We start from the raw sequence: 22,893 nt of genomic DNA on the forward strand, positions 1-22,893 counted from the left end.
GATTTGTCTTTGATATGAAGCTTTGGCCCTATACCCAGGGCTTTTTTATCTGGGGACAGGGGAAAGAGAAGAAAGATGGGAAAGGATTTTTGTGAATGTTGCTCTCTGACTTTCTCAGAAACAGTTGCTTTGACTGGACTCATTTGACCACAGCAGCCATTTACATTGTAAACAGCCACCTCTGAAGCAGATAAGCTTTTTTTTTTTTTTTTTAAAGAATTGCTTCTAAAGGGCAGTTGATCTCATCTGGAAGAACATCTAACACAGGTCAGGTGGGTGAAAGTGCCTGCCATTCTTCTGAGAATGAAGGAAGCTTCATCCAGATAGAGGTCATAACTCTCCCCAGCACGCCCCTGACTGTAATGCTTCTCCACATGCCTGGTCTTAGAGCTCTCTCTTCAGCCTGGACCCAAAACTGTCAAGTGAGTTTCTTAGTATGAAGAAATTAACTGCAGACAGCACTGTAGGGGAGCAAGGCTCCTTAGTGGAATAAAAGAGGGACAGAACAAAAGAGAATATGATAGAGGTCTTTAAAATCACAGTTGATTTTAAGGCAGAGGAGGTAAAGGAGGAACAACTGCTCACTGTCTTAGCAAAAGAACTAGGTGACATTCAATGAAATAGCCAGTGGCAGGTTTCATAGCAAACCGAAGAAGGTATTTCTTCATGTAACACCTAGATTAGCTGTAGGACTACTTACCACAGGATGTTGAGGGTGATAAAAGTCAGCATGGGTTCAAATGCACGCTAGAAAATTCAGTGGAAGAAAAATTCCTCTAAGACATGACCAGTAATTCAGCAAGTACTTGACATTCACATTTCTGACAGTTTGGGGAATATTCCGGGCAAGTCGTGACTATATATGCTTGTGCTGTTCTTTCTTCATTTCTTTTATGGATCTGTCTTGCGCTTCTCTTTCTTCATCATCCATCACTAGTTGCTGGGATCTGGATGGACCTTTCATCTGATCTGGTGGAGTTGTCCCTACATGCATGTGCTTAGCTGCAGCGTGATGAAAGCTTCTTTCTCCAGTGCTTATCTTGCATGCAACATTTGACTGCTTCTCACCACAGAATTATTATCATTCCTGTTTCTTCCCACTAGGAAAAACCTCCCTCTTCTCCTGAAGGTTGTCAATCTTTTCATACAGTCAGTGTAAAGTGTGTCTTCATGTTAAGGGATTAAAGAGAAAACTCTGAATTCTCAGTTTAGTTTTAATAATCTCTCTCCTTTGATAATCTGAGTGTGCATGATCTACTATTCTTCAGGGCCAAATATTACCTACTTTTCTGAAGTTACCTCAGAGATGACCAGCTCAGATGACCCAAAGGTACAATTTGCACCTGCAGTTTATGAACTGAATTTTTAAAAGTAGCAGAAGACTCCTGAGACACCTGCAAAGCTTAGGGCTTAAAAATTGTTGGGCACCCATTGCAGAAAAACCCTATTTCTTTGAAACTCTTGATAAACACTTCTTCCCATCCTATGTACAGAAACAAACTTTTGAAGAGTCTACCCAATAAAACTAGTAGATAAACGCAGTAAATTTTGTACAGGAAATAAAACATGCTACATTAATAGCTTTATTTCCTTTCAAATAAAATACAAAATTAATTATGTGAATAGTGATATTTACACATAGTCCAGTGTTCATTGTCATACATAGTACTAAAGGAAATAGCTTCCACCTGGTGCCTTGAGTCTCCAAAACAGAGCTCTGCTGAGAAGATCTGGATTTCTGAAAATTTTGAGAAAAAAAATACATCTTAATTTTACATTTTACTCTGTAATCTCAGACTTCTCAGAAGCAAAGCACATTGTCAAATTTGACAGGAAAATGGTGCAAAGAGAGAATTAATCTCAGCCTTCCCTGCATAGAGACTGAAGTAATCAGCCAGCTATAGCTGTTTATATACATGGAAATCTTCTGTTTTCCCCAGGTGATCTTCATAACATTTGCGTAGTCAAGAACCCAACAGTACATGAGAGCTGTTGGGACTATCTTGAACTGAACAGGTGGTCACGCCAGCAGCCTTCCCTCCAGAGCTGTTTGTAGGCTTACTGCTTGCTTCACTGCAGCTGAGTTTGGTTTAGGTTGTAGTTAATGGCTCCTCAAAGCACCGCAGCTGTGGGAGGAAATTCCACTCCTTTTGGCTGGGTGAATAACAGAAGAGCAGTGAAGTAAACATGAAATTAGTAAATCCGATTGCGTACCATCAAACCCTTTCCAAACTGCACAATGGCATCATATTAATACAAGTCGGTGGTTGGTCTCAGGCTGGAATCACTGGGATGAAATGAACCCAGAGTAGGGGACTGATGTAATGAGGCATGTGCTGCTTAAAACCTCATCTTTCAATTCAGTTGTCTCTGAACTCGATGCATCAGCTCTGTGCTACATCGAGGAGAAAATTTATCCTGAAATAGGAAAGGAAATGCATGTGGTGACTGTATTTCAGCCTGCAGCGGTGTCAGTGTTTGTCCTATTACCAGGCCAGGGGCTGCACGCTGGACCAGATTCTCCTGGATGAGGAAATGACTGTGGTTCAGCACTTTTACCTCTGAAACGGTTCAGCACTGGCTCTGGCATATCCTTGCTGTCCGCCTACCACTATTCACTTTGCAATTACTCTCCCTCCCTTTTTAAGTAAACTGAGAATAAGGCCTGAACCCACTGACACTTTGTAAGTGAGCTGTGTGAAAGAAAAGGCTCCTTTTGCCCTCTCTCCATTTCCTCCCCTGTATTCACACAGGCCTCCCATAAGGATTCCTGGTAGCAGTTTGTGTGGCTGAAATGTAAAGGTCATTTCTGCAGAAGAGTGACATGTAATGCATATATAGCTGTGGTAAAGAGGTTGAATTAAACATTTCTGGGCATAGGCTGATATTTCTGCAAATACATATTTAGGTTGTAAATACTTCCACAATTTAGTCTCTGTCTCATACAGCCCTATGCAAATTTAATCCAAGAGAGTTTTAAATCTGTTTTAAGGCTCCCAACACGTTTTAAGATGTTTCAAATAATGTCTGTTTTACAAATGGGAGATCTTCCTAAAACCAAGTCAAACGATTTGTCAAAACTCAAAAGGTCAGCAACAGGACCAGGATTAAATTGCCGTAGTGATGACCCTAATTCCATTCAACTACTCATTGTCACCTGGCCCTGTTATACACTGTGTATTGCTGCCATGTTAAATCCTACAGTATAAAGGACTAGAGTTTTTATTGAAAAGCTAAGGTTTGAGAAATCCTGAATGCTCACTACAATCATCATCACTTACCATAGACATTTTTATTCTATAGCTTTTTTGGCATTATCAAGAGCATTTCTGTTCTAGAAGGTGTTAAAAAAATGTTAGAGCTGTCTCTAATGATGTTTGCTTCTAGTAAGGCATTAACAAGTTGTTTTACCATGAGAACTCACAGAAGTTTCATATAGCTGCCAGCCAAAATGCTGTTCAAACTCGAAGCTGTTATGTGACAGTTGCACCATTCCACCCAGTGAAGAATACAAATGGCTGGGGGGAAAAGCAACCCAAAGCTCTCTGGAGACACAGAAAGATTTCTATTGAGTTCAGGGAGTTTTGGGTGAGACTCTTAAGAATGCAGAAATAATCAATTAAACAAATATTTAAGTTTACTCATACAGGACTAAGCCTATTTTCTCATCTAGAAATGTACTAGACAGCAAACAGATCTAAGAGCTTGAGTTCAAACAGGAATAACTGCAGCAATATGAGAAAACATGTTGCAAAAAGAAAACTTTCTGCTGGAAATTCAGATAAATGTGGAATCAGCTGCAAAAATATGAAGTGATTATTGAAATTATGCAATTTGCCTCCCAAAAAACCACCTTGGGGCCAAAATTAACTCCAAACCTGCTTGAATATACAAATATTTGCCTATGTTTCTTCTTAGGCATATTTCTAAGCAATGTGTTTAAAAACTTATTCTCCAAAACCAGATTAACCAGGATGTAAAAAATAAGAAATTACATATGCTTATATTAACTGAATAGAATATAGCCATTGGCAAACTTGTATGGTAATTATTTCTTCCAGAGAAGGTCATCCTGTATCATGTGCTTTATTATAGAAAGATGCTTATGTAATACAATTATCCAGACCACTTGGATGACACCAGCTAAGTTAAGACCAGGATTTCCTATGGGTCAGTTCTGGATTATTTCTGAGTATTATACAAGAAGACTGCTTATCACAAAATGCTTAAATGGTATTGGGAGCAAAGCCCAGCACCCAGGACTTCCTGTCCCACTTACACACCCTAACCATAGGGCTACATAGCCACACTTCTTTCTTTCTTTTTCTTTCTTCCTTCCTCCTTTCCTTTCCTTTCCTTTCCTTTCCTTTCCTTTCCTTTCCTTTCCTTTCCTTTCCTTTCCTTTCCTTTCCTTTCCTTTCCTTTCCTTTCCTTTCCTTTCCTTTCCTTTCCTTTCCTTTCCTTTCCTTTCCTTTCCTTTCCTTTCCTTTCCTTTCCTTTCCTTTCCTTTCCTTTCCTTTCCTTTCCTTTCCTTTCCTTTCCTTTCCTTTCCTTTCCTTTCCTTTCCTTTCCTTTCCTTTCCTTTCCTTTCCTTTCCTTTCCTTTCCTTTCCTTTCCTTTCCTTTCCTTTCCTTTCCTTTCCTTTCCTTTCCTTTCCTTTCCTTTCCTTTCCTTTCCTTTCCTTTCCTTTCCTTTCCTTTCCTTTCCTTTCCTTTCCTTTCCTTTCCTTTCCTTTCCTTTCCTTTCCTTTCCTTTCCTTTCCTTTCCTTTCCTTTCCTTTCCTTTCCTTTCCTTTCCTTTCCTTTCCTTTCCTTTCCTTTCCTTTCCTTTCCTTTCCTTTCCTTTCCTTTCCTTTCCTTTCCTTTCCTTTCCTTTCCTTTCCTTTCCTTTCCTTTCCTTTCCTTTCCTTTCCTTTCCTTTCCTTTCCTTTCCTTTCCTTTCCTTTCCTTTCCTTTCCTTTCCTTTCCTTTCCTTTCCTTTCCATTCCTTTCCTTTCCTTTCCTTTCCTTTCCTTTCCTTTCCTTCCCTTTCCTTTCCTTCCCTTTCCTTTCCCCATGCATTCTTGCATACTTGGCTTCACTGTGACAACAGGAGGGTGGGAAGTGGTGCTTCTAACCTGGCTGAAAGTCTTGTGTCTGGAGCATTCGTATGGCAGATAGAAGCTGTGGGTTTGAACCCTCTTGGTTTGGGACCCCCTAGCACCTAGCTCTGATCTCAGAGACTCTGTACAATGCTTTTACCATCGGATAACTATACAAACAGTGAGTAATGTCACCTCCTCTTCTGGCTGCATATTAAAGGATGATGTTAAAATGTTACATGCTTCTTAAATACAGTTATGGGGATTGTGAAAGAAGTTAGGAGCTTCTGTCCTTTGGATTTTAGGCATCCTACAGAACTGAACCCTGCATCCATCTAATCTTCCAAATTTACTATCTGGTCAACACATTAAAAGTCAGAACTTCTTTTCACAGGTAACACTGAGTTCCAAAAAATGGGGGTCCTTCATACTTACTTTGTATAGTAACTTGTGAGTGACAATCTCAAATGCTCTGTAAACATTAGTCCCAGAGCATCCAGGGGAACTAACATACATTTTCTAAATTCACAAAAACAAGCAAGGAAATGCTCAAATGTAGTGCCTAGGAGGCAAAATGCATCAGTTATCCTAGCGGATATTCTGCCTTGGGGATACCGTGGACTTAAAATATGCATATATTTTTGTCCTTCATGAATTATTTTAGATTGCATCCATTCTAATTAGGTTCTTAGATAAGGCTGAATAGTGAGTTTCTATTTTTCCAGTTTCTGAATTCACCCTTTGGCTCAGTGACTGGCTTCCATTTTATGTCTCTGGACAGCATAACATACTGCCTGAATAACTATGCTGTTTTATGTCCAAGGCACTTATCTGCTTCCATTAAACCTTGTTGAGATTTAAAATTAACACAAGAGAAGGGAAAACTACTCTGATCCAGATTTTCATTGCAGCTACTAGAGTTAAAAGCTGAGCTGATTCAGGTTTTATCATATTTCTCCCTTTTGCCAAAATACACCTACTTGAGTAAAGATGGAAAAAATTATTAAGGGAAAGTAATGGCATGAAACACTGTTCTTGTTAAAAATAATCAAAAGGTAGTCTTAGAGAGGCAGAATTGCAAGATTTATAATTATAGAGTGGTTGAAGAGGTATTCAAACTCTCATGGATGCTGAAGGATGATTATTTAGACTTACAGTTGACAGATGATTAAGTAACAGTAACAAAACCACATTGACTGAAAGTTAAACATTTAAAGTAGTTTAAAGGACTTTTACTATACTAATGACATGAAATACCTGGGGTCCCAGCCAGTGCCATGTATTCCACAAACTATGAGTGCTTTCTTCCACATGTTGTCCATCACATTGATTCATCTTAACCTTTGTTCCTGTCCATATTTTCTTTGTCTAACTCAAAGACTGCTAGGTAAAAATAGTAATTTTGAATTCTGCTCATTCTACACTCATTATTTTTTATCACTATTATGTTTATGTTAGGGAGTGCAAGATCAGGTTGTTCAAAAATTTAAACAGAAAAATGTGTGGGGCGTAAGCCTGTAAAGTAATGCTGATAGAACTGTTCAGACAAATAACCTTTGCCAGCAATAAAGTGACCCTAAACTTTACAGACATTTGGCAAATACTCTTCAGCCTTCCACTGTAGATATTTCCTTGTGAAACTTCTCAACCTTTTTAGTGGTCTCCCTAGTTCATACCCCACATACCTTGAATAATCCTATAGAAATCCATATGCCTTAGGATTTAGTCAGTGGCTTCTCCAAAATGAATCCTTTAGGTATTCCTATCTCCCCTCACTACTTGTTGAACTGTTGGTAGGTGAGAAATTGTCTTCTGAGGGTCCTTGGGGCCACTGACCCACATACGAATTTCGAGTCCTTACAGCAAAGCAGAGTGCTCACCTCCCAAGAGGTAAAAGCCTCACCAGGAGGCTGTTCTCCTACCAGACAGATTCTGTTTCATACAGGAGTGAAGGCAATGAAGAAGCTCACTCAGATCAGTAAATCCCCCAGGGGACCTACTACAAATTACAGTAATATCACTGCTGAGTTAATAATATTGATGTAACTACAGTAGTCTTAGGACACATTGATCTAAAAGAGGATCAGAGCAGAGGAAGAGGTATTGTCCTTTATTAATCAGGTCGTAGACCTGGAAGATGGACAGCTTTGTGGATTGTGTCTGCTGTCATTTCTCGTCATGCCTGATGAAGTGGAGTCCAAACCCGAAAGGAATGGACCACAGTTTGGGGCTTAGCATTACAAGAGTGCAATAAGATGGCTAAATCTTCACAAAGTAAACTTGATTAATTTTCAGAGTCATCTGTAGATCAGATTTAATTACCAATTATATTGCTTCATAATCAACTAATGAATGTGTTTCAGTACATTTGAGAAACTAGTGCCTTTTTTAGTAATGCAAACATTTTACTAGAAAGCCTGTTATTAAACAAATGATCAGCACTAGAGAGAGGATCACAATCATAGTGGTTTTCATAGTTTACATGCTTTAGCGGTGTGATTTACTGAAGTTACATTGCAAAATACTACTTTTATCACAATATTTATTTGAAGTTCTATATGTTGTCCTAATTTCACTAGATAAGTAGTCTGCCATAAGCTGTTTGCACTCTTTAAAATTTACATAAATTATTAAATGCTTTTCAATACAGGCTTTTCAGATTATGTAGTGGATGTGTGTGTAGTATATTGCATTTACAAGCTCAAATATATGGTATTAATAAAGAATGATGGCTCTGACCATTTCCTTTTCTAAAAAATTAAACTTTTTTGATTAGGGGCTGAAGATGCCAAGTTAGATCTGTAATCTAACAAACATGTGCACAGATGTACTTGAAGACATGGTCATCAACGCATGTCTGTGAATTCACATAAGTATAATGTGAATCACCCTTGGAATCATCCCACAAAAGCCTGACTAAAAAAGTCTATTTAAATCTATACAAACATTCCCACTGATTTTGTTGTGTTGTGAATGAGGTCCAAAAGGGATGATTACAGATGTTTCTTTGCAGGAGGCAGGTTATAAACTTCTTTAAGAACTGGTGAAATCCTCTCATGGCAAAACTTCCATTGACTTTATTGAGTTCAGGATATTCCCTATGTATTATAGACAGCTGTATGTGCTATTTAATGGCCAAGAAGTGAAGCTGATAAATCTGGAAATTCCATCATGAATAATTGATCTTCAGCTGCATAAAGTATCTCTGCCAGTGTACTACAACTGATATTCTTAAACGATACTGAGATATTTTAGGGAATGTACACTCATTCTTCATTCAGACATCTACTTTATCCTCAGTCCCTCATGGGACTCACAGACGAAGTGCTCCTTTATCTTTTCACATGCAAGCTAATTCATGTCACTGCTGGTGCCATTAAAAATTGCATGATAGCTAGCATGCTTGCTAAAGAAGTAGAAATCTTGGTTCAAATCCCTCCTGTGCCCTGTGTGTCCTGAGATTGCACCTCCCATATCCTAGGAAGCTTCCTGGACTCCTATGTGTGGGTATGATATATGATTAAAACTGTCCTAATTTCTATCAGATGTTTAAGTATTTGCTGAAGGGTTTATGGGAATGTAGGTCTTCCTTCTCATGGCTGAGTGCCCCAGAAGTACAAAACTGGAGATTTAGTTAGACATTAGGTATTTGTTCTCCATTTGCTTTCTTTCTCCCCACCCCAAAATAATTACTAGCTATTCCAGGGAGACCTCAGAAAGAGAGGTTTTGGGGACTTTTCTCACTCTGATTTAGTAGTTTGAGCACTCCTCCAGGAGACATGGTTTAAGCACTCTTGACAGAGGGAAGCTGCAGAATAAGCAGCTACTGTCACTATAAGATTGAACAAGTTCAGGTACCAGTAATGAATGATCTTTGGCTGAATTCAAGTTGTCACTGGAGTCAATAACAAATGAGAAGAAATCACATTTTCCTTTTGTAATGAGAACAGACACACAAATTGTAAAGGAGGAACTTCAAGCTAATACTGTTTCATTTTCCAACTATTCTGCTCCTGCTTACTAATTTACTCCTTTTTGTTATTTTTCAAGACAAGGTCTTAAGGGTTTTCTTGCCTGTAAATTTTATCAGCTGGCTATAACCTTTTTTTCCTTTCCTGCAGGTCCTGTTGCCACCATATGATGATCCTGTGAATGGCGCTGCTAAAGATCCACCACCACCTTATGTGTCAGCATAAGTGAGAGAATGCTGTGTACCTAGGGAGGATAGCTTTACTTTTCAGACATTGAAGCAATAGTTTGATAATTTCACTTCCAGGATATAAACTCTATGGGTTATACATTGCTGTTTTGCTGACATATTGAAACCTGAATTGTATGATTAAAATTATGTAGATAGTTTTAATAATTTGCTGCAACTACAGTAGTGATTCAGAAACTAGTGAACTAGTTTCAGAACAATTCTGGGTAGTGCTAAGGTTATGGTAGTCACTGAATAGATTTGTCCACCATATCTGACATGCAGTGCTAGAGAACGTAGAACTTTGCATTCTCAATCAGGTTCAGAGTGTAACTTCCTTTTTTTTTTTTTTTTGTTTGAAAAACTTCCAAAGCATTACAAATGTGTTTCTCAGATGCCCACTGTCACCTTCAGAATACAGACCAAGTCAAAAAAATGACATTCCACTTCATTCCTGTTCTGTGAGAATTTATTAAGTTATTATGCTATGAAGGATGATGATTGCAAGAAGAATGAGTCTTACGCACTATTCTCATCAACCTGGCTAATGGGAAACAAATGTAATTTGGAAAAATAAGTATAGGAAATGAGAGTAGACAAACTCTGATGTGTAACAAGCCAGAACCTGTGGTCTACACGGACTCACTTTGTCCCAGCCTGCAACCATTCTAATGCTCAAAAAAAAGAGTTCTCACCAACTTCTGGTAATTTTCTTCTCCTGCCTATGCACCTTTTTCCTCCCCATCAACTTCACCAATAGTATTCTGAGGTCACAGAATTCCTGCTTTCAAAGTCCCATGGTTAGGTGACAAAGATGCATCTTTTCGCACTCAATATGCAAATGTTTTCTCACTGGCATGTGCCTGTAAATATCGCAATGTTCTGCTGAGTGTGAACTAAATTATGCAGATTCTAAGATATATGTTCCCGACCTATGGGAAATTTATGCATGTAACTTCCTCAAGCGTTAGCAGATATGTTTTGTGTGGTTCTCATATACATCAATGTGGGGATTTTAGATTCCTCTTATGACTGAACTGGTTGTGCTGAGAATCTTTCTCATGAGACTCATCCATCCATGAATGCTTGTGTGAGGTATTTATTTCTTCCCCAGAGAAGTGCCTCCTGCACATGTAACTTTTTGTTGTTGATGAAAGTTCTACTTTTAATTGAAAAGGAACAGGAAAAGGAAATACAATGTGTGTCTCTACCTCTCATCGTTTCCCCCTGTGTTGTTTCCTCTGCATTTGGGGTGATTGAAGAGGCTGAAGCTAGACTGATGAGATTGCACACCACCCCAGGTAAAGGGCAGTGCAGAGCTGAGCCACAGTTTGGAAGGGCACCAGCAGAAACCTAGGTGCTGTTTCTCCTGTGACTGGGCTGGCATGTGAGTCTACACCTTTCCTAAGGAGGACACCCATTCTCACCCTCAGTGCATTGACTCCATTCTACAGACTGAAGAAGAGTGGAGCATTTCCTGCCTTTTTCTGGAAAAGAGCTTTCCAGGGGAACACAGGACCAACAACTTCTTTTCACAGAGGTTGCCACTGGGACCTGTCCTTGCAAAAGCCAGGGAAGGAAGGGCCAGACTGTTTTTGCCTGTCTCTTCCACCCCCCTGGGAAAAGGAAGGTCCCCATCTGCTTGTTGGATTTTTACTTCAGGGTTCATCTACTCTGAGATCAAACTGAGCAATGCTTTTTGACTGAACCAGTCCTGAAGTCCATTCATTGATTTCTGTCACAGTCCTATTGCTTCCTTCAGAACAACTCCATGTATTATTATCTCATTACAGTTATCTTTGGGAATCAATCTGAATTTGGGGGTTGGGCTGGCTGACTGGGCTTCTGAGCTTCATTTTCTTTCATTCTCAACAGATCTGTGAAGGATTTTAAAGAGTCATCTGTTTGACAAAAGCTGGTTGTAAATACATTGCATCTGTGTATACAAACTTCTCTACAATAAAAGGGTGTTTCCTCAAGACTATGGAGATAACTTTTGCTTGTCTTCCAAACACAAACATACACAGATTCCTATCCAATTAATCTGAGATGGCAGGATTTTCTCTGTAAATGACCTGAACAACAGTTTTTCAGTCAACTCACCAGTCCATTCTCCAGCTTCCCCTCCATATTGTATAAATGAAGAATAGAACAGTAAGTTCTATAATTTATTGTACAATAAATACAAGAGATAATTCAAGCTTTTAGTTAGTTGTCCAGAACTGCAGGCAGTTTTCCAGGTCTGATGAAGTGTGTGACACAGAACAGGGCTAAACTGAGCTACACTGAAAGCTGGGGCTTCTTTTTCTCCACATCATTATAGGGATAATTCACACAAAATTTCTGTAAACTTTAGCTTGTCTAACTAAAGAATCAAGGCTTCTTCACACACAGACACCATACGTGCATAAGTACAAGTACATGTGTCCTGCCAGTACTTCTAATACCTTTTGGATTTTGTCCAATTTGAGTTATAGAGGGCAGGGAAGTTATGGTATCAAACCCATGACATTCCTGCTCATACTGCAGATAGACAGCTGGGTAGGAGGGAGCAGATAGTGTAATATAAGTTCAGCTCTGGTGACATATCAGAGAATCCACATGGGAGATGAATTTCCCTGCTCCCAAAGAAAAATTAGATTCTCTGGGTTACATGAAGAGACAGGAACTCAAACTGAAAGGTTTTTATCCTCAGTTGTTGAATTCATTCTCCATTTCCACATCTAATCCTGGGGAATTCACACCACAGCTTTTCTGCAATCCATTTTTAATAGTCAGTCATCTGTCACACAGAAACCCATTAAAAGCCTGGCTTCTTAAATTCCTGTGCTTTGGGAGCTGCTTGCTCCTAACAGTGCTTTTTTCACTATTCCTTGCATTTTTTCCTTTCTCCCAGATATTAGGAGCATGTGCTTACTCAAATTCTCTCCTGTTTTCTTACCTAACTCTAATATAGCAGCTTCTTATTAATAATTTCTAGTAACTTGAGTGGAAAGAATATTTTTAAGGTATGTTGACATGGAACATGAGAAATCTGGGGCCAAAACCAGCAACTAAGAACGTAAATCTTGATAGTACCAGAAATATAAGTACATCTTTTGCTGAAATCTTCTAGTTTTTTAAAATATCTGTTAAAAGGCATTGCAGGCTTCACAAAGTCCACACATGCTAAGGTAGTCTGATGCTCTTATTCCTGACAGAATTTCCCTTCATTGTACACTCATCCATGCATCATATTAAAGAAAACAAAGAGGAATTCGTAGTGGTGACCCAACAGTGTGCCACTTGTGCCTGTAAGTACATTACATTTTCTAAAACAATTATTAATGACCATTATTTTAGGTGTTAGCCTGTCTGTACTTCTTTGGGAAAACCTCTGTGGTAAAAACAATCCAGACATGATATGTTACCAAAGGCCATATCAGATTGATTTATGGCCAGAGAAAAGTTTGGCAAGGAAGCAGAGGGAATGATAATTAGTCTGAAACAAATTCCAAATTTTGTGCTTTCAAAATAGGGCATTCCTCACCACTACCCTGTTGGCCCAAGTATAGCAACTAGGGACACCACGGACAGTTTTAGCAAATTTTTGCAAATATCAAGTATGCACACTGATGCTTGGCATATGCAGGATGCAATACTTGGCTACCGGTTAGGACAGAATGAGAGAAGAGCAGCAACAGGGACAGAGCACAAGAGGGCAATGTTCATGTACATCCTTTAAACAGCACAGAGAGACAGATGTCATTGCATTGACGGGGTTCACTGCTACAAACCTGGTTGGCTTATGTGCTCTCTTTCTTCTGTGCTATGGTCAGGATGAAATACAATTGTTCCTGTAACCTGTTACATTAGCTGTTATGTCAGCTCTGTTTCAGACTTTTATCAGTGGAGTGGATGATAGCTTGGTCTTACTTGTTATAAGATTTATTTTCTAAATCTGAAGGAGTATTGGTTAAATTCCTGCCAAACTGACAGAAGACTTCGAGCTGCTTCTCTGGAGCTAAGTTATGTCTTTAGAGGTTGCTCCCCTTAGAGGTTCTCTCCTTAGAGGCGACTCTCCTTAGAAGCTCCCTCCTTAGTGGCTGCTCTCCTTAGAGGCTGCTTCTCTGGAGCTAAGTGATATCATTCCAATTTACATGTCTCTATTAGCTGCAGAAATTGCAGTCAGGTACCACAAAAAAAATAATTTCTTGCAAAATTTCAGTGTCTGTGGCTACAGAGATGTTTCAGCACTATCTCAGTTCACAGCTCTGAGAAACCCCAAACAGCAGCCATAGATATCTAAAGGGAGGCTTGGCTCTGATAAATCAGGATTAGAGTTCTTTCAGAGGACTCTGGTATTTTTAAGTGATGTTTCCACACCCATGGATTTGGCCCAAAATGGTTCTGCAACGTGGCCAGTTTTTTAGCTGAATAGCTCAGCAGGGTGTGGAATCCAAATCTGTGACCTTCTGCCTTCAGCCTGTGTCTACCTCCAGCAATAGAGGATACTGAAGCAACAGGACTACAAACCTCATTGTCACCCAGCAGATATAAAGTTATTTCAAAGCAAAAAGGCAATTCTACAACTATATCCTAGACAATGAGCTAAAACAGTAGTTTATTTTAATGATGAATTTATGTGAAATTTAATGCAGTAATTTTTTTTTTCTCTCAGATTATTCAAACGTTTCAAACAGGAGGGTTTTCAGAAAGTCATGGAAGGTTTGTCCTTTGTAGCCAGAGCTGGACTTAACTAATTAGTCTGAGCGGAGGACATAAGGTCACTTGGGAGTCTGAATAAACAGCAAGAAGATGCAACAGAGCTGGCTACTTGGCTTACAGGAAAAGCTTGCTAGCCAGCAGAGACAGAAGAGCTGTGAAGCTACTCTGAGAGAGGGAGTTGCAGCACAGTGGAGTCTCAGCAGCCATTTCAGAGGACTTCTGTTTGCTCTGAGGTCAGCATAAACAGCAATAGCAGGGATGAGCCACACACAGCTTTTTAACCCAGAACCTGGCCTCCATTACAATTCCTAAGTGCATCCTGCTAATAACTCTAACAGATTTCTGTTTTCGTATAAACTTTGCCTAAGTATCCAAATACTTCTGGGCTTTGGAGGTGTTTAGAGATTTTTTTTTTTAGATTCCTTCTACTTCATCATTAGAACTCTGGGGAGTTGATCACCTGTAATTTTGAAACTTTCCCTCTCCAAAGTGCCGCATTTCAGGTGCCTTCATGACAGCAGAGGCAAGGATGCAGTTAGAGACAGAGGTCCAACGTTGGTAGACTTTTAGTATCAATTCCTCTGAGAACATTCAGTGTCAGGATGGGAAAGGTGTTCTTAAAAATACAGATACTGTCCTACTAAGATAGATATGTTCTACTTTGCAGATAGTAGATCTTTCGGACTCTGGGCTAGAGGCAAGTACAAACAGGCATCCTGTCTCTTATGGAGAAAAGGTGGCTGGACAGACAATTGCTTTTATAATTATATTTTGTGCATCACGAATACACCTGTATAAAATCTGTATGAACAAACAATAAATTGGTGGGACACTCCGGGAGATTGGTACTATTTCTATGAACGCAGTCATTCTTGGCAATATCAGATGCACCCACCTGAGGGCAGCAAGGGCAATGAAAATAAAGGAACAAGGCAAGAGCTGGCAATTAGCGACAAATATTTATCTTTTGTGAGTTCATAAAGTCTTCTCCTCGTCAGATCTTTAGAAAATTTGAATGGGTTTCATTTCCCTCACTGCATTAGAGCTGCGGATGGAATTATCTTTATCAGTTGCACAGGCCAGCCTAAATTTCCTGCTAGTGTGTGATCCTGCTTCTTTGCTTTTAATAAAGAAAAAGCAACTAAGGAAGTTCAAAATGCTTTTAATGAACTAGACTAGTTAATACGATAGCTTGGGGGGTATTTTTCTTGAAAAATATTGAATTTTTCTTCTTTTGTAATGCAAAGGTTTTCCTTTTAAATACAGATATTTATTAAAGGTATCTGTGGCCACATTTTCATCTTAGGAACTGGCTGGTTTCTGTTTCAAAGGTATATTTTCTTTGTGTTTTTTAATCTTATAAATTAGCATCAGAAAAAGCCCAAAGCACAACATAATACATTGTTATCTTTTGGTTGCTTTATCCTCTCTTTGCAATTCCATTTTTCAGCCTGGATAAAAAGTCCTGACTCAGTAGTTTGAAAAAATAAAGTACCATAAAGGCAAAGTATCGTTATGCTGAAAAGACACTGTAAATGCTCCAGGGATCTAGAATAGTAGACCCACTGTGAAAAAGTGAAGCTCAGAAAAACTGAACTGTAACCACTGTATTCCTATTAGCACAGAGCAACATAACATATGTTTTTATAATTGCCGCTGTGTGGTTGTGCAGCAGCAACATTTAGATGTGGGCCACATTTAACCTCTAGAGCTGCCTTAGGTGCGCCCCCTGTATGAGAGGCTGCACGGGCAGCAGAGTCTCAGCTGAACTGGGACCAGTTCATTTTACACGAGCAGTCTGAGGATGAGCTAGAAAAAAGGGTGTCTGAGAAAAGGAGGGAAGTAAATGTTTGAGAAAGTGTGGTTTTGCCTCAGGGGTTATGAGACCAGATAGAGTCACAAGCTGTGGAAGTTTTGAGATATGATCCCTGGCCATGTTTGTGGTGTCTGCATACATCCAACATGTGAGGTCTTTTCTGGACATTTTTTTAGTTTCTGACTAGCACTCCTGCACTATGTTTATCACAGATAACAAAGTAGATAACTGATTCTTCTTTGCCTTTGAAGCAAGAAGAGTTTATTCATCTTATTGCAAGTGTAACTTTTCCCTTTGGGTTGGATTCAGTGGCAGTATTAGTAGTGTCCTTTTCCTACCTAACCAGGTTTAACTCAGCAACAAACTGTACCAAGGTTATTGCAGATTTTCTTTGGCATCTCATACTTTTTCTTGTACTGCAGTTTTTCTTTGATGCCTTTTCCTGTGAAATACCATCTTACATTTAGATGGATTTTCCAGATATTTTGGGTCAGAGAGGGTTGAAGATTTTTTTTAACATTACTATATCTATATCTACAATATCTCCTACTATATCTAGTAGTATTTTCAATAAGTCTTTCATCCTTTGTCCTTTCTCTACAACTTCTTTTTCAAAGTTTTCTTCCTCTTCAGTCTTTAAAAGTACAATGATCCAATGCAAAGCCAAAACATTAGCAAATGCCACCACCACCATTAGTGGTGGTACTCAAAAAGCATGTTTTGGAGAGTTCCTGAATTAAAATTTTTAGACTTCAGGTATAACAGAAGATTCGTCATACAAGGCTGTAACTTAGCAAGGCTGAACACCATCCTTGGAGATCTTGTTTAGCTCACTTCCTACCTACATTTTTCCATAATTCTGTCATTTAGTGCATTACTCAGAAAACTGATAATAGAACACAGGACTGTGTGGAGAAACAGTCAAACTATCTTTTTTATTTTATAAAGGGGCTATGAAATGGATCAATATGGGGTAGAGTGTCAACATTATACACTGGGACATTTCTTAGGCACTTTACATGATACAACACAATATTTTGCCTAGAGAACTAGAATAATATAGCAACAGTATTGCACATATGAAATAGATTGCAAAACAGCCAATAAATCTCAGCTGTATGTGAGCAAAGAATATTCAGTGAGTGTGTTTCAGAAGAAATTCTGTAAGGATCAGGTTTTGACTCCATGATGCTTAAAATTCTTCATCTGTGACTTTAAAGAAAACATAAATCAGCAACAAAAAGGGGGAAAAAATCTATTTTGCCAATACCTTAGAGCTGTAAATAATTCAGGCAGAATGTTTAAAAAACCTTGCAGTGGGTTAGCAAAGACCTGAAAGAACCGTTAGAGAATTGGAAAACATGCAATGAAGTGAAAAAGTCAGGAAACGCAGTGTGTTTAATAACTCAGATTTAGGAGGTGACTTAAGGACACCATATAAGTACATAGGGAACAAAACTTCAATAAAAGATGTCTTCAGTGCAGCCAACAGAAGTGTAACAGCACCTGATGATAGAAACCTGAAGATAAAAAAAAAAATCATACTAGAAACAAGCTGGTTTTCTGCTATTTTACATCTCCAGCCTCGTCATAACATTTTGTAGAGGATTTTTTTTCTCCTTGGCAATTTTTTGAGTAGTAAAGGACTGGTTTTGCAAGGCAATCCATAAATTAATTCAGGAATTAATTCAATCAGGAAAATTCTGTATCTTTTGGTATGTAGAAGGCTTAAAAAAAGAATACGGATGTTTAGTTCCAAAATTGATGTCTAGATAGCATGTTCAGTGGTTGCCCAACCTTACAAATGCTTTAACTTGCTCCCTTGGTGTCTGAAGTTCTGCACTGTGAACCAGGTCTTCAGCCTGTGGAGCTTGGCATTCACCTCCTGCCTTGGCCCCAGGAGGATCTGGTAAGGAGAAAGACCTGATAATTATGTTTAACACACCACCAGTTTGGACAGGGCTGAGCAGGCTGGTGCCCACGCACAAGCTCCCTGAAGCCGTTCAGCTACCTGAGTATCCCTGAATGCTCTTAAAACACACCCAGCACAAACTGGCAGAAATCTGCTCCTCAAAATGCAGAAGTGGTTCTTAGTGTCTTGCAGGAAAGTCCGAGGTGCAGGTGTGGCTTGGCTGTTGCTAACTGCCGTTTGCACAGAGGCTTGGAGCATCTGCCCTGGAAGTGTACCTGAGAGCAAGAACGGGGTGACTGGCACAAGGACTCGCAGAGAGCCAGCCAGACCTGTCGCCCTTGGCTCCCAAGGTCCTCTGCACAGCCCTGGCAGCAAAGACCAGACTTCTTGTCTTATAGGTGTTTGAACAGGATTGGCAACAAAGGGGATTAATATCTACATTTCCTTATGTACTTTATGAAGCACCAAGTTTTTCCAGGGCCATTTCCACAAACCTAGGTGTTGCATGGCCAAACATTCAAGAGTCAAATACTTTTTAAGGTGATGATTTTTTAAGAAACCACCAAAACCTCTGAACACATGCTTAACTTGAAGACCATGAGTATCTCCTTTAAGTTCAGTACAGGCTTTGGTGCCTCCTATTATCTCCTCAGGATGGCTCATGAGTTGGACTTAACTGAGCATCAGCATCGTAGCTGTACCATAGCCAAAAGAAAAGATGCTTCCAGTACACAACATTTAATCAACACCAAACTGGTTCATAATAGCTACAGTTCTCTGTATTAATTAATATACATTACCATAGTAGCCTTTTAACAGAACATATTTCAGCTGGCTCGTTCAGAGGCAGGCAAGTTTCACTAATAATGTTTTTTATATTAACTTTTTTTTTTTAAAATACAGACCAGTGTATGTGTTTAAGTACTGCATTTTTGTTGATACCTGCTAGGAGACACTCTGCTTCCTTTTTAAAGTAGTAATATCATCAACTAATTTCACTAAAGATGAAATCAGGGTAAATCTCAAGTCAGGAGTCACAGCAATGACAGATCAGTCAGGCACTTATTTCTGCTGCAAATGCACCCAGGGATCTTGCTGGATTGGCTACCATTTGGTTGCTTGGCATCTGAATCACTACAATTTAAATGTTGATGTAGTTTTCTTTTTTTCATCTTTGATTTATATAGTTCTGTATGAACACCATTAGGTCAAGAGCCAGATTGCCTAAATTCTGCCAAAGTTGTAGTTCAGATGAAATTTGGGTGCCTATTTTGAGAACAACACAGACATTATCTAAGATTCATGAAGAACCTTGCTATTTCGCTTAAGATCCAGAAATGGGTGAAAATCCAAACACATTACATTTCTCATTGTGCAAGAACTGATTCAGAACTAGCAACTTGCATGCTTTCAAGATCAGGTTCAGATCTAAGTTCAGCTCCTTGTGTATATGATATCAATTCTGTCCCAAGAACTGAGTAAAAAAGCATCATCTTGGATTCTGAAGGAGAGTTGAATTTAAGCATGGCATGGCTCAAATTACCAAGGGAAGTGCTGAAAATGCAACTTTACTGTCCAGAGGTTGAAAGTTACAGCAAAAGTAAAGCCTGTGAATATAATTGGCAGAGTAGCAATCCCGGGACAAATTTTCAACTATTTAAACTAGGTGAGTGCTGTCCGCAAATGAATTCAGTATGTATTTTATCAACAGCATATAACTTCATTCAGACTCGCCTCTAATGATATCATCTATCAATTTTTTTCTTCCACCAGTAAACACTGTCCAGTCTGAACAGTAATCATAAGTTACAACACAATTCTTCTGAGGAAAACAAAGAAAGGCTATAACCTATATACAAGGCAGATGCTTGCTCTTCAGGTACCAGCTGCAATAGTTCTCATTTTTTTCTTCCAAAATATTTTAAAGGATCAAATGCAGTTTCCAAGAGAATTTCAGTAAGAAAAAAACTTTGTTAATTGCACCATCTGGGCTTCAATAGCAAAACTTTTGCCTTTTGCCCATTTCTCTGAGCCACTGCAGGAGATTTTAGCTGCTATCCATGGCAACCAGAAAGATGAAAGTCTGCAGTGGTACAGAGACAGCAAAGCAAAAAGGGCTGAACTGAGGCTGTATATTGTCTGGCCATGCACACCAGTGAGTTATTTGCCTTTTTCAGATGCCTTAAGAATATAAAGTGGTTCTTAGAATTAAGTACAGAGCCAGCCAAGATCCTAATCCTCAAACATCTGGAACTAAAACACAGCAAAATCAACACAGAAGTGTAGGAGAAAAGTGCATGCTCTTTACAATGTCATAGTCCTTCAAATCCTTTGATCTGTTTCAGTTCTCCTGGGTTTATATATCTATAAGGAAGTTCATAAACTATGAACCGTGAACAGAAACGTGCAATTCATGCATCACTGGTCCATCAATAACACTCAGGTGAGTCCTTTTTACCACAAGTGAGAAATAAACACTTTGTCATTACATCTGGGTTTGAATCTTCAATGAATTTGTTTTTAACCAGCAGCATGTTCCTGGAATTATGGAAAGTGTCAGCTGAACAGAAGGGATCCATGTATACCCTTTCCAAAAAATCTCTCTCTTTATTTCTTTTTCAAGGCTATATAATGTACCATGTACAAATTAGAATCATGTGAGTGTCAAGGAGGTGGCTACCTATGGCAGAGATGTTCAAAACAGCAAAGAAAAGAATAGCTTCTGCATGCCTGAGTAGAAAGTGCTTGTGAACATAGCAAAAGGATGTTTGGGGGGGTGGGTTGGGGAGTGGGTGATGAGCTATAGCATATTATCTATCTACTTCTTCAGGAAAACAGATTAGATACAGCCCTGAACCTGTGCTGGGTCTGTGTGGCAGGGTTTTTGGTAGCAGGGGAGGGGGCTACAGTGGTGGTTTCCTGTGACAAGCTTTCAAGAAGCTACCCCAGCACCAAGTCAGACCCACCTCTGGCCAAGGCTGAACCAATTGCGATAGTGGCTGTGCCTCTGCAATAATGTATTTGAGAAGGGGAATCTGAGTAGGGGTTGGGACTTGTGAGGGGGAGTTATGAGAGGACACCTCTGCGAACACTGAGATTAGTGGAAGGAAGGGGTGGGGGGGTGTGTGAGTGTGTGTGTGTGCACCAGACCAAAAAGACCCCCTGTACCCTATGGTGAGAGGGCAGGGCCCCCCCTGCCACTCATGGAGGTCATCTGTGTAGCAGAGATTCGCCTGAAGCCTGTGGAGGATCCCGAGGACTCTGTGGGAAGAAGCTCCCACTGTTGTAGTTCAGCGCTGAGAGGACTGCAACACACAGGGGTGACCACACCGGAGCATCTTGAGAAGAATGCATCCCACGGGGAGGACTCACAGTGAAGAGGGTTTGTGGAGGACTGTCTCCTGTGAGAGGGATGCCCCTGTGGAGCAGAGGGAAGAATGCAAAGGGTGCCCTCCACCCTTGCAGGAAGAAGCGTGGACTGACTGCACCCCTCATCCCCTGCCCCTGATCAGCTGTAAGGGAGGAGGTAGAGATATCAGGAACAAAACTGAGCCCGGGAAGAAGGGATGGGTGGAGGGAAGTGTTTCTAAGGTATGATAATGCTTCTCATTGTCCCCTTCTCTCTGTGATGTTGTCCTTAGTGTTTTGAATTAAAGTGATGTCCTTTTATCATCTCCTAACAAGCCTGTCTTTTTCCTGTGACTCTAATGGGTGAGCGACCGCTCCCTGTCCTTATCTTGACTCTGAGCCTTTTTCTTCATTTTCTCCTTCCCAGCGCTGGGGGGGGAAGGGGTGGGTGAACAGATGGATTGTGTGGTGCTCAGTGGCCCTCTGGGCTCAAACCACAACAAACCTCATATCCTTATCTTTTATTTAAATTATTATAAGTGATAACAATGGAAAATCATACAGTAATTGACAGCTACTGACCAGCTGTAACATACCTGCTTTACACAACAGTAGTTTTAACCACAACAGACATTTAAGGAAAAAAAAAAAATCTGTCTTCTCTTTATTTAGGAAGAGTAGTAAAGAAAAGATTGGTACGGCTTTACTTTCAAGCTATTGTAGAAATTTGAAAATCCCACTGTAACTAGGAGGAACTTGCATTGTCTGTTTCTTAAGATACCAAGTACCTGTTGATCCAGCACTTCAAGGGGTCAGTGAAGACAGTTTCATTTCAGTGAGCACCAGACCCAGGAAAGGGCATGCCTTCTAATTATATAATTAAGGCTGGTGCTTCAATTGATAGACTCCAATTTACATATTCATTGAAAATTCTGTTTAATTGCAGTGCAGTGTGGCTTATAAATCTTGTGAATTAATATTACACCTTCATTATAACATTTCAAATTATAAGACTGTCAGATTCAAACATTTGAAGTTATTTTAAAAATATGTTTTGATTTTTCTACAGATTAATAAAGTCACTTAATAGTACAACAGTTTGTTTATAAGCATTTCAGACCTTGCATGTGAATAAATAAAATTTGAATTCCTCCACTAGTAAAAGCCATAGACATTTTTATCACACTAACAACCATTCCAGGTATTTATTTCAACCTTTTTTACTAAAGTCTAAGTATTTTCCTGTTTGTAATAGAAACTAACAAAATTTTTATCTAGGCCTTTGAGAAACCTGTCTTGCTTCTGCTTGACTATCCAACACTAAAAACTTTGATATCTGTAAATATTTTATTACAGTCAACACAGACAAAGGCAGGATAATAATCAAGAGCTGCAGCAACTAGAAGCAAGGGTGACATGAACCTTAAAATACACTGATGCCAAGAGGAGCAGACAATTTCCATCCAAAATGACAGATGGTATCAATACCAATTTCATACAATTTCTATCCCAAATGACAAGTATCATACCAAATTTTCTTAACAATTGGATTGAGTCAGATGGTGCCTAATGAAAACCCTAGAGTAACTTGATCTGTACAAATGCAATCTCAGCTTTTGTTCTGATCCAAGTAATACTAAAGACTTCAGAATAAATTCACAGGAAAAAATAAAGATGTTGCAAACCATGAACAAGTAATAAATGCAGGGTTAGTTTCCCGGCATTAGGTTGTGCTCATCTAACCTGCTTTTTTTAGGCAAAGGAAATATAGTAAATCTGATCTGTCTGCACTTCAGAAAAGTATTGTGACAGAGGAAATTACTAATTGAAAT

At 39.3% G+C, this 22,893-nt stretch overlaps 1 protein-coding gene and 1 long non-coding RNA gene across 2 annotated transcripts in view; one reads left to right on the forward strand and one right to left on the reverse strand.

The window, feature by feature from the left end:
- The window catches only part of LAPTM4B (lysosomal protein transmembrane 4 beta), a 60,948-nt gene extending 49,691 nt beyond the window's left edge, over positions 1 to 11,257 (forward strand). The window contains exon 7 of the mRNA XM_026841545.1: positions 9,202 to 11,257. Within this exon, the coding sequence (XP_026697346.1) occupies positions 9,202 to 9,276 (75 nt within the window). The 3' untranslated portion in view covers positions 9,277 to 11,257. The remainder of the gene's footprint in view (positions 1 to 9,201) is intronic.
- Positions 1,568 to 9,195, reverse strand: LOC113476210. The gene is made up of 2 exons (XR_003397669.1): positions 6,766 to 9,195; positions 1,568 to 2,154 (listed from the first exon to the last, which is right to left on the reverse strand). It is a non-coding gene; the product is annotated as an uncharacterized LOC113476210 (long non-coding RNA).
- Positions 11,258 to 22,893: the final 11,636 nt, after the last annotated feature.

This window comes from Athene cunicularia (genome assembly GCF_003259725.1).
Source record: "Athene cunicularia isolate RWA chromosome 2 unlocalized genomic scaffold, athCun1 chr2_part1, whole genome shotgun sequence".
Classification (NCBI taxonomy): domain Eukaryota; kingdom Metazoa; phylum Chordata; class Aves; order Strigiformes; family Strigidae; genus Athene; species Athene cunicularia.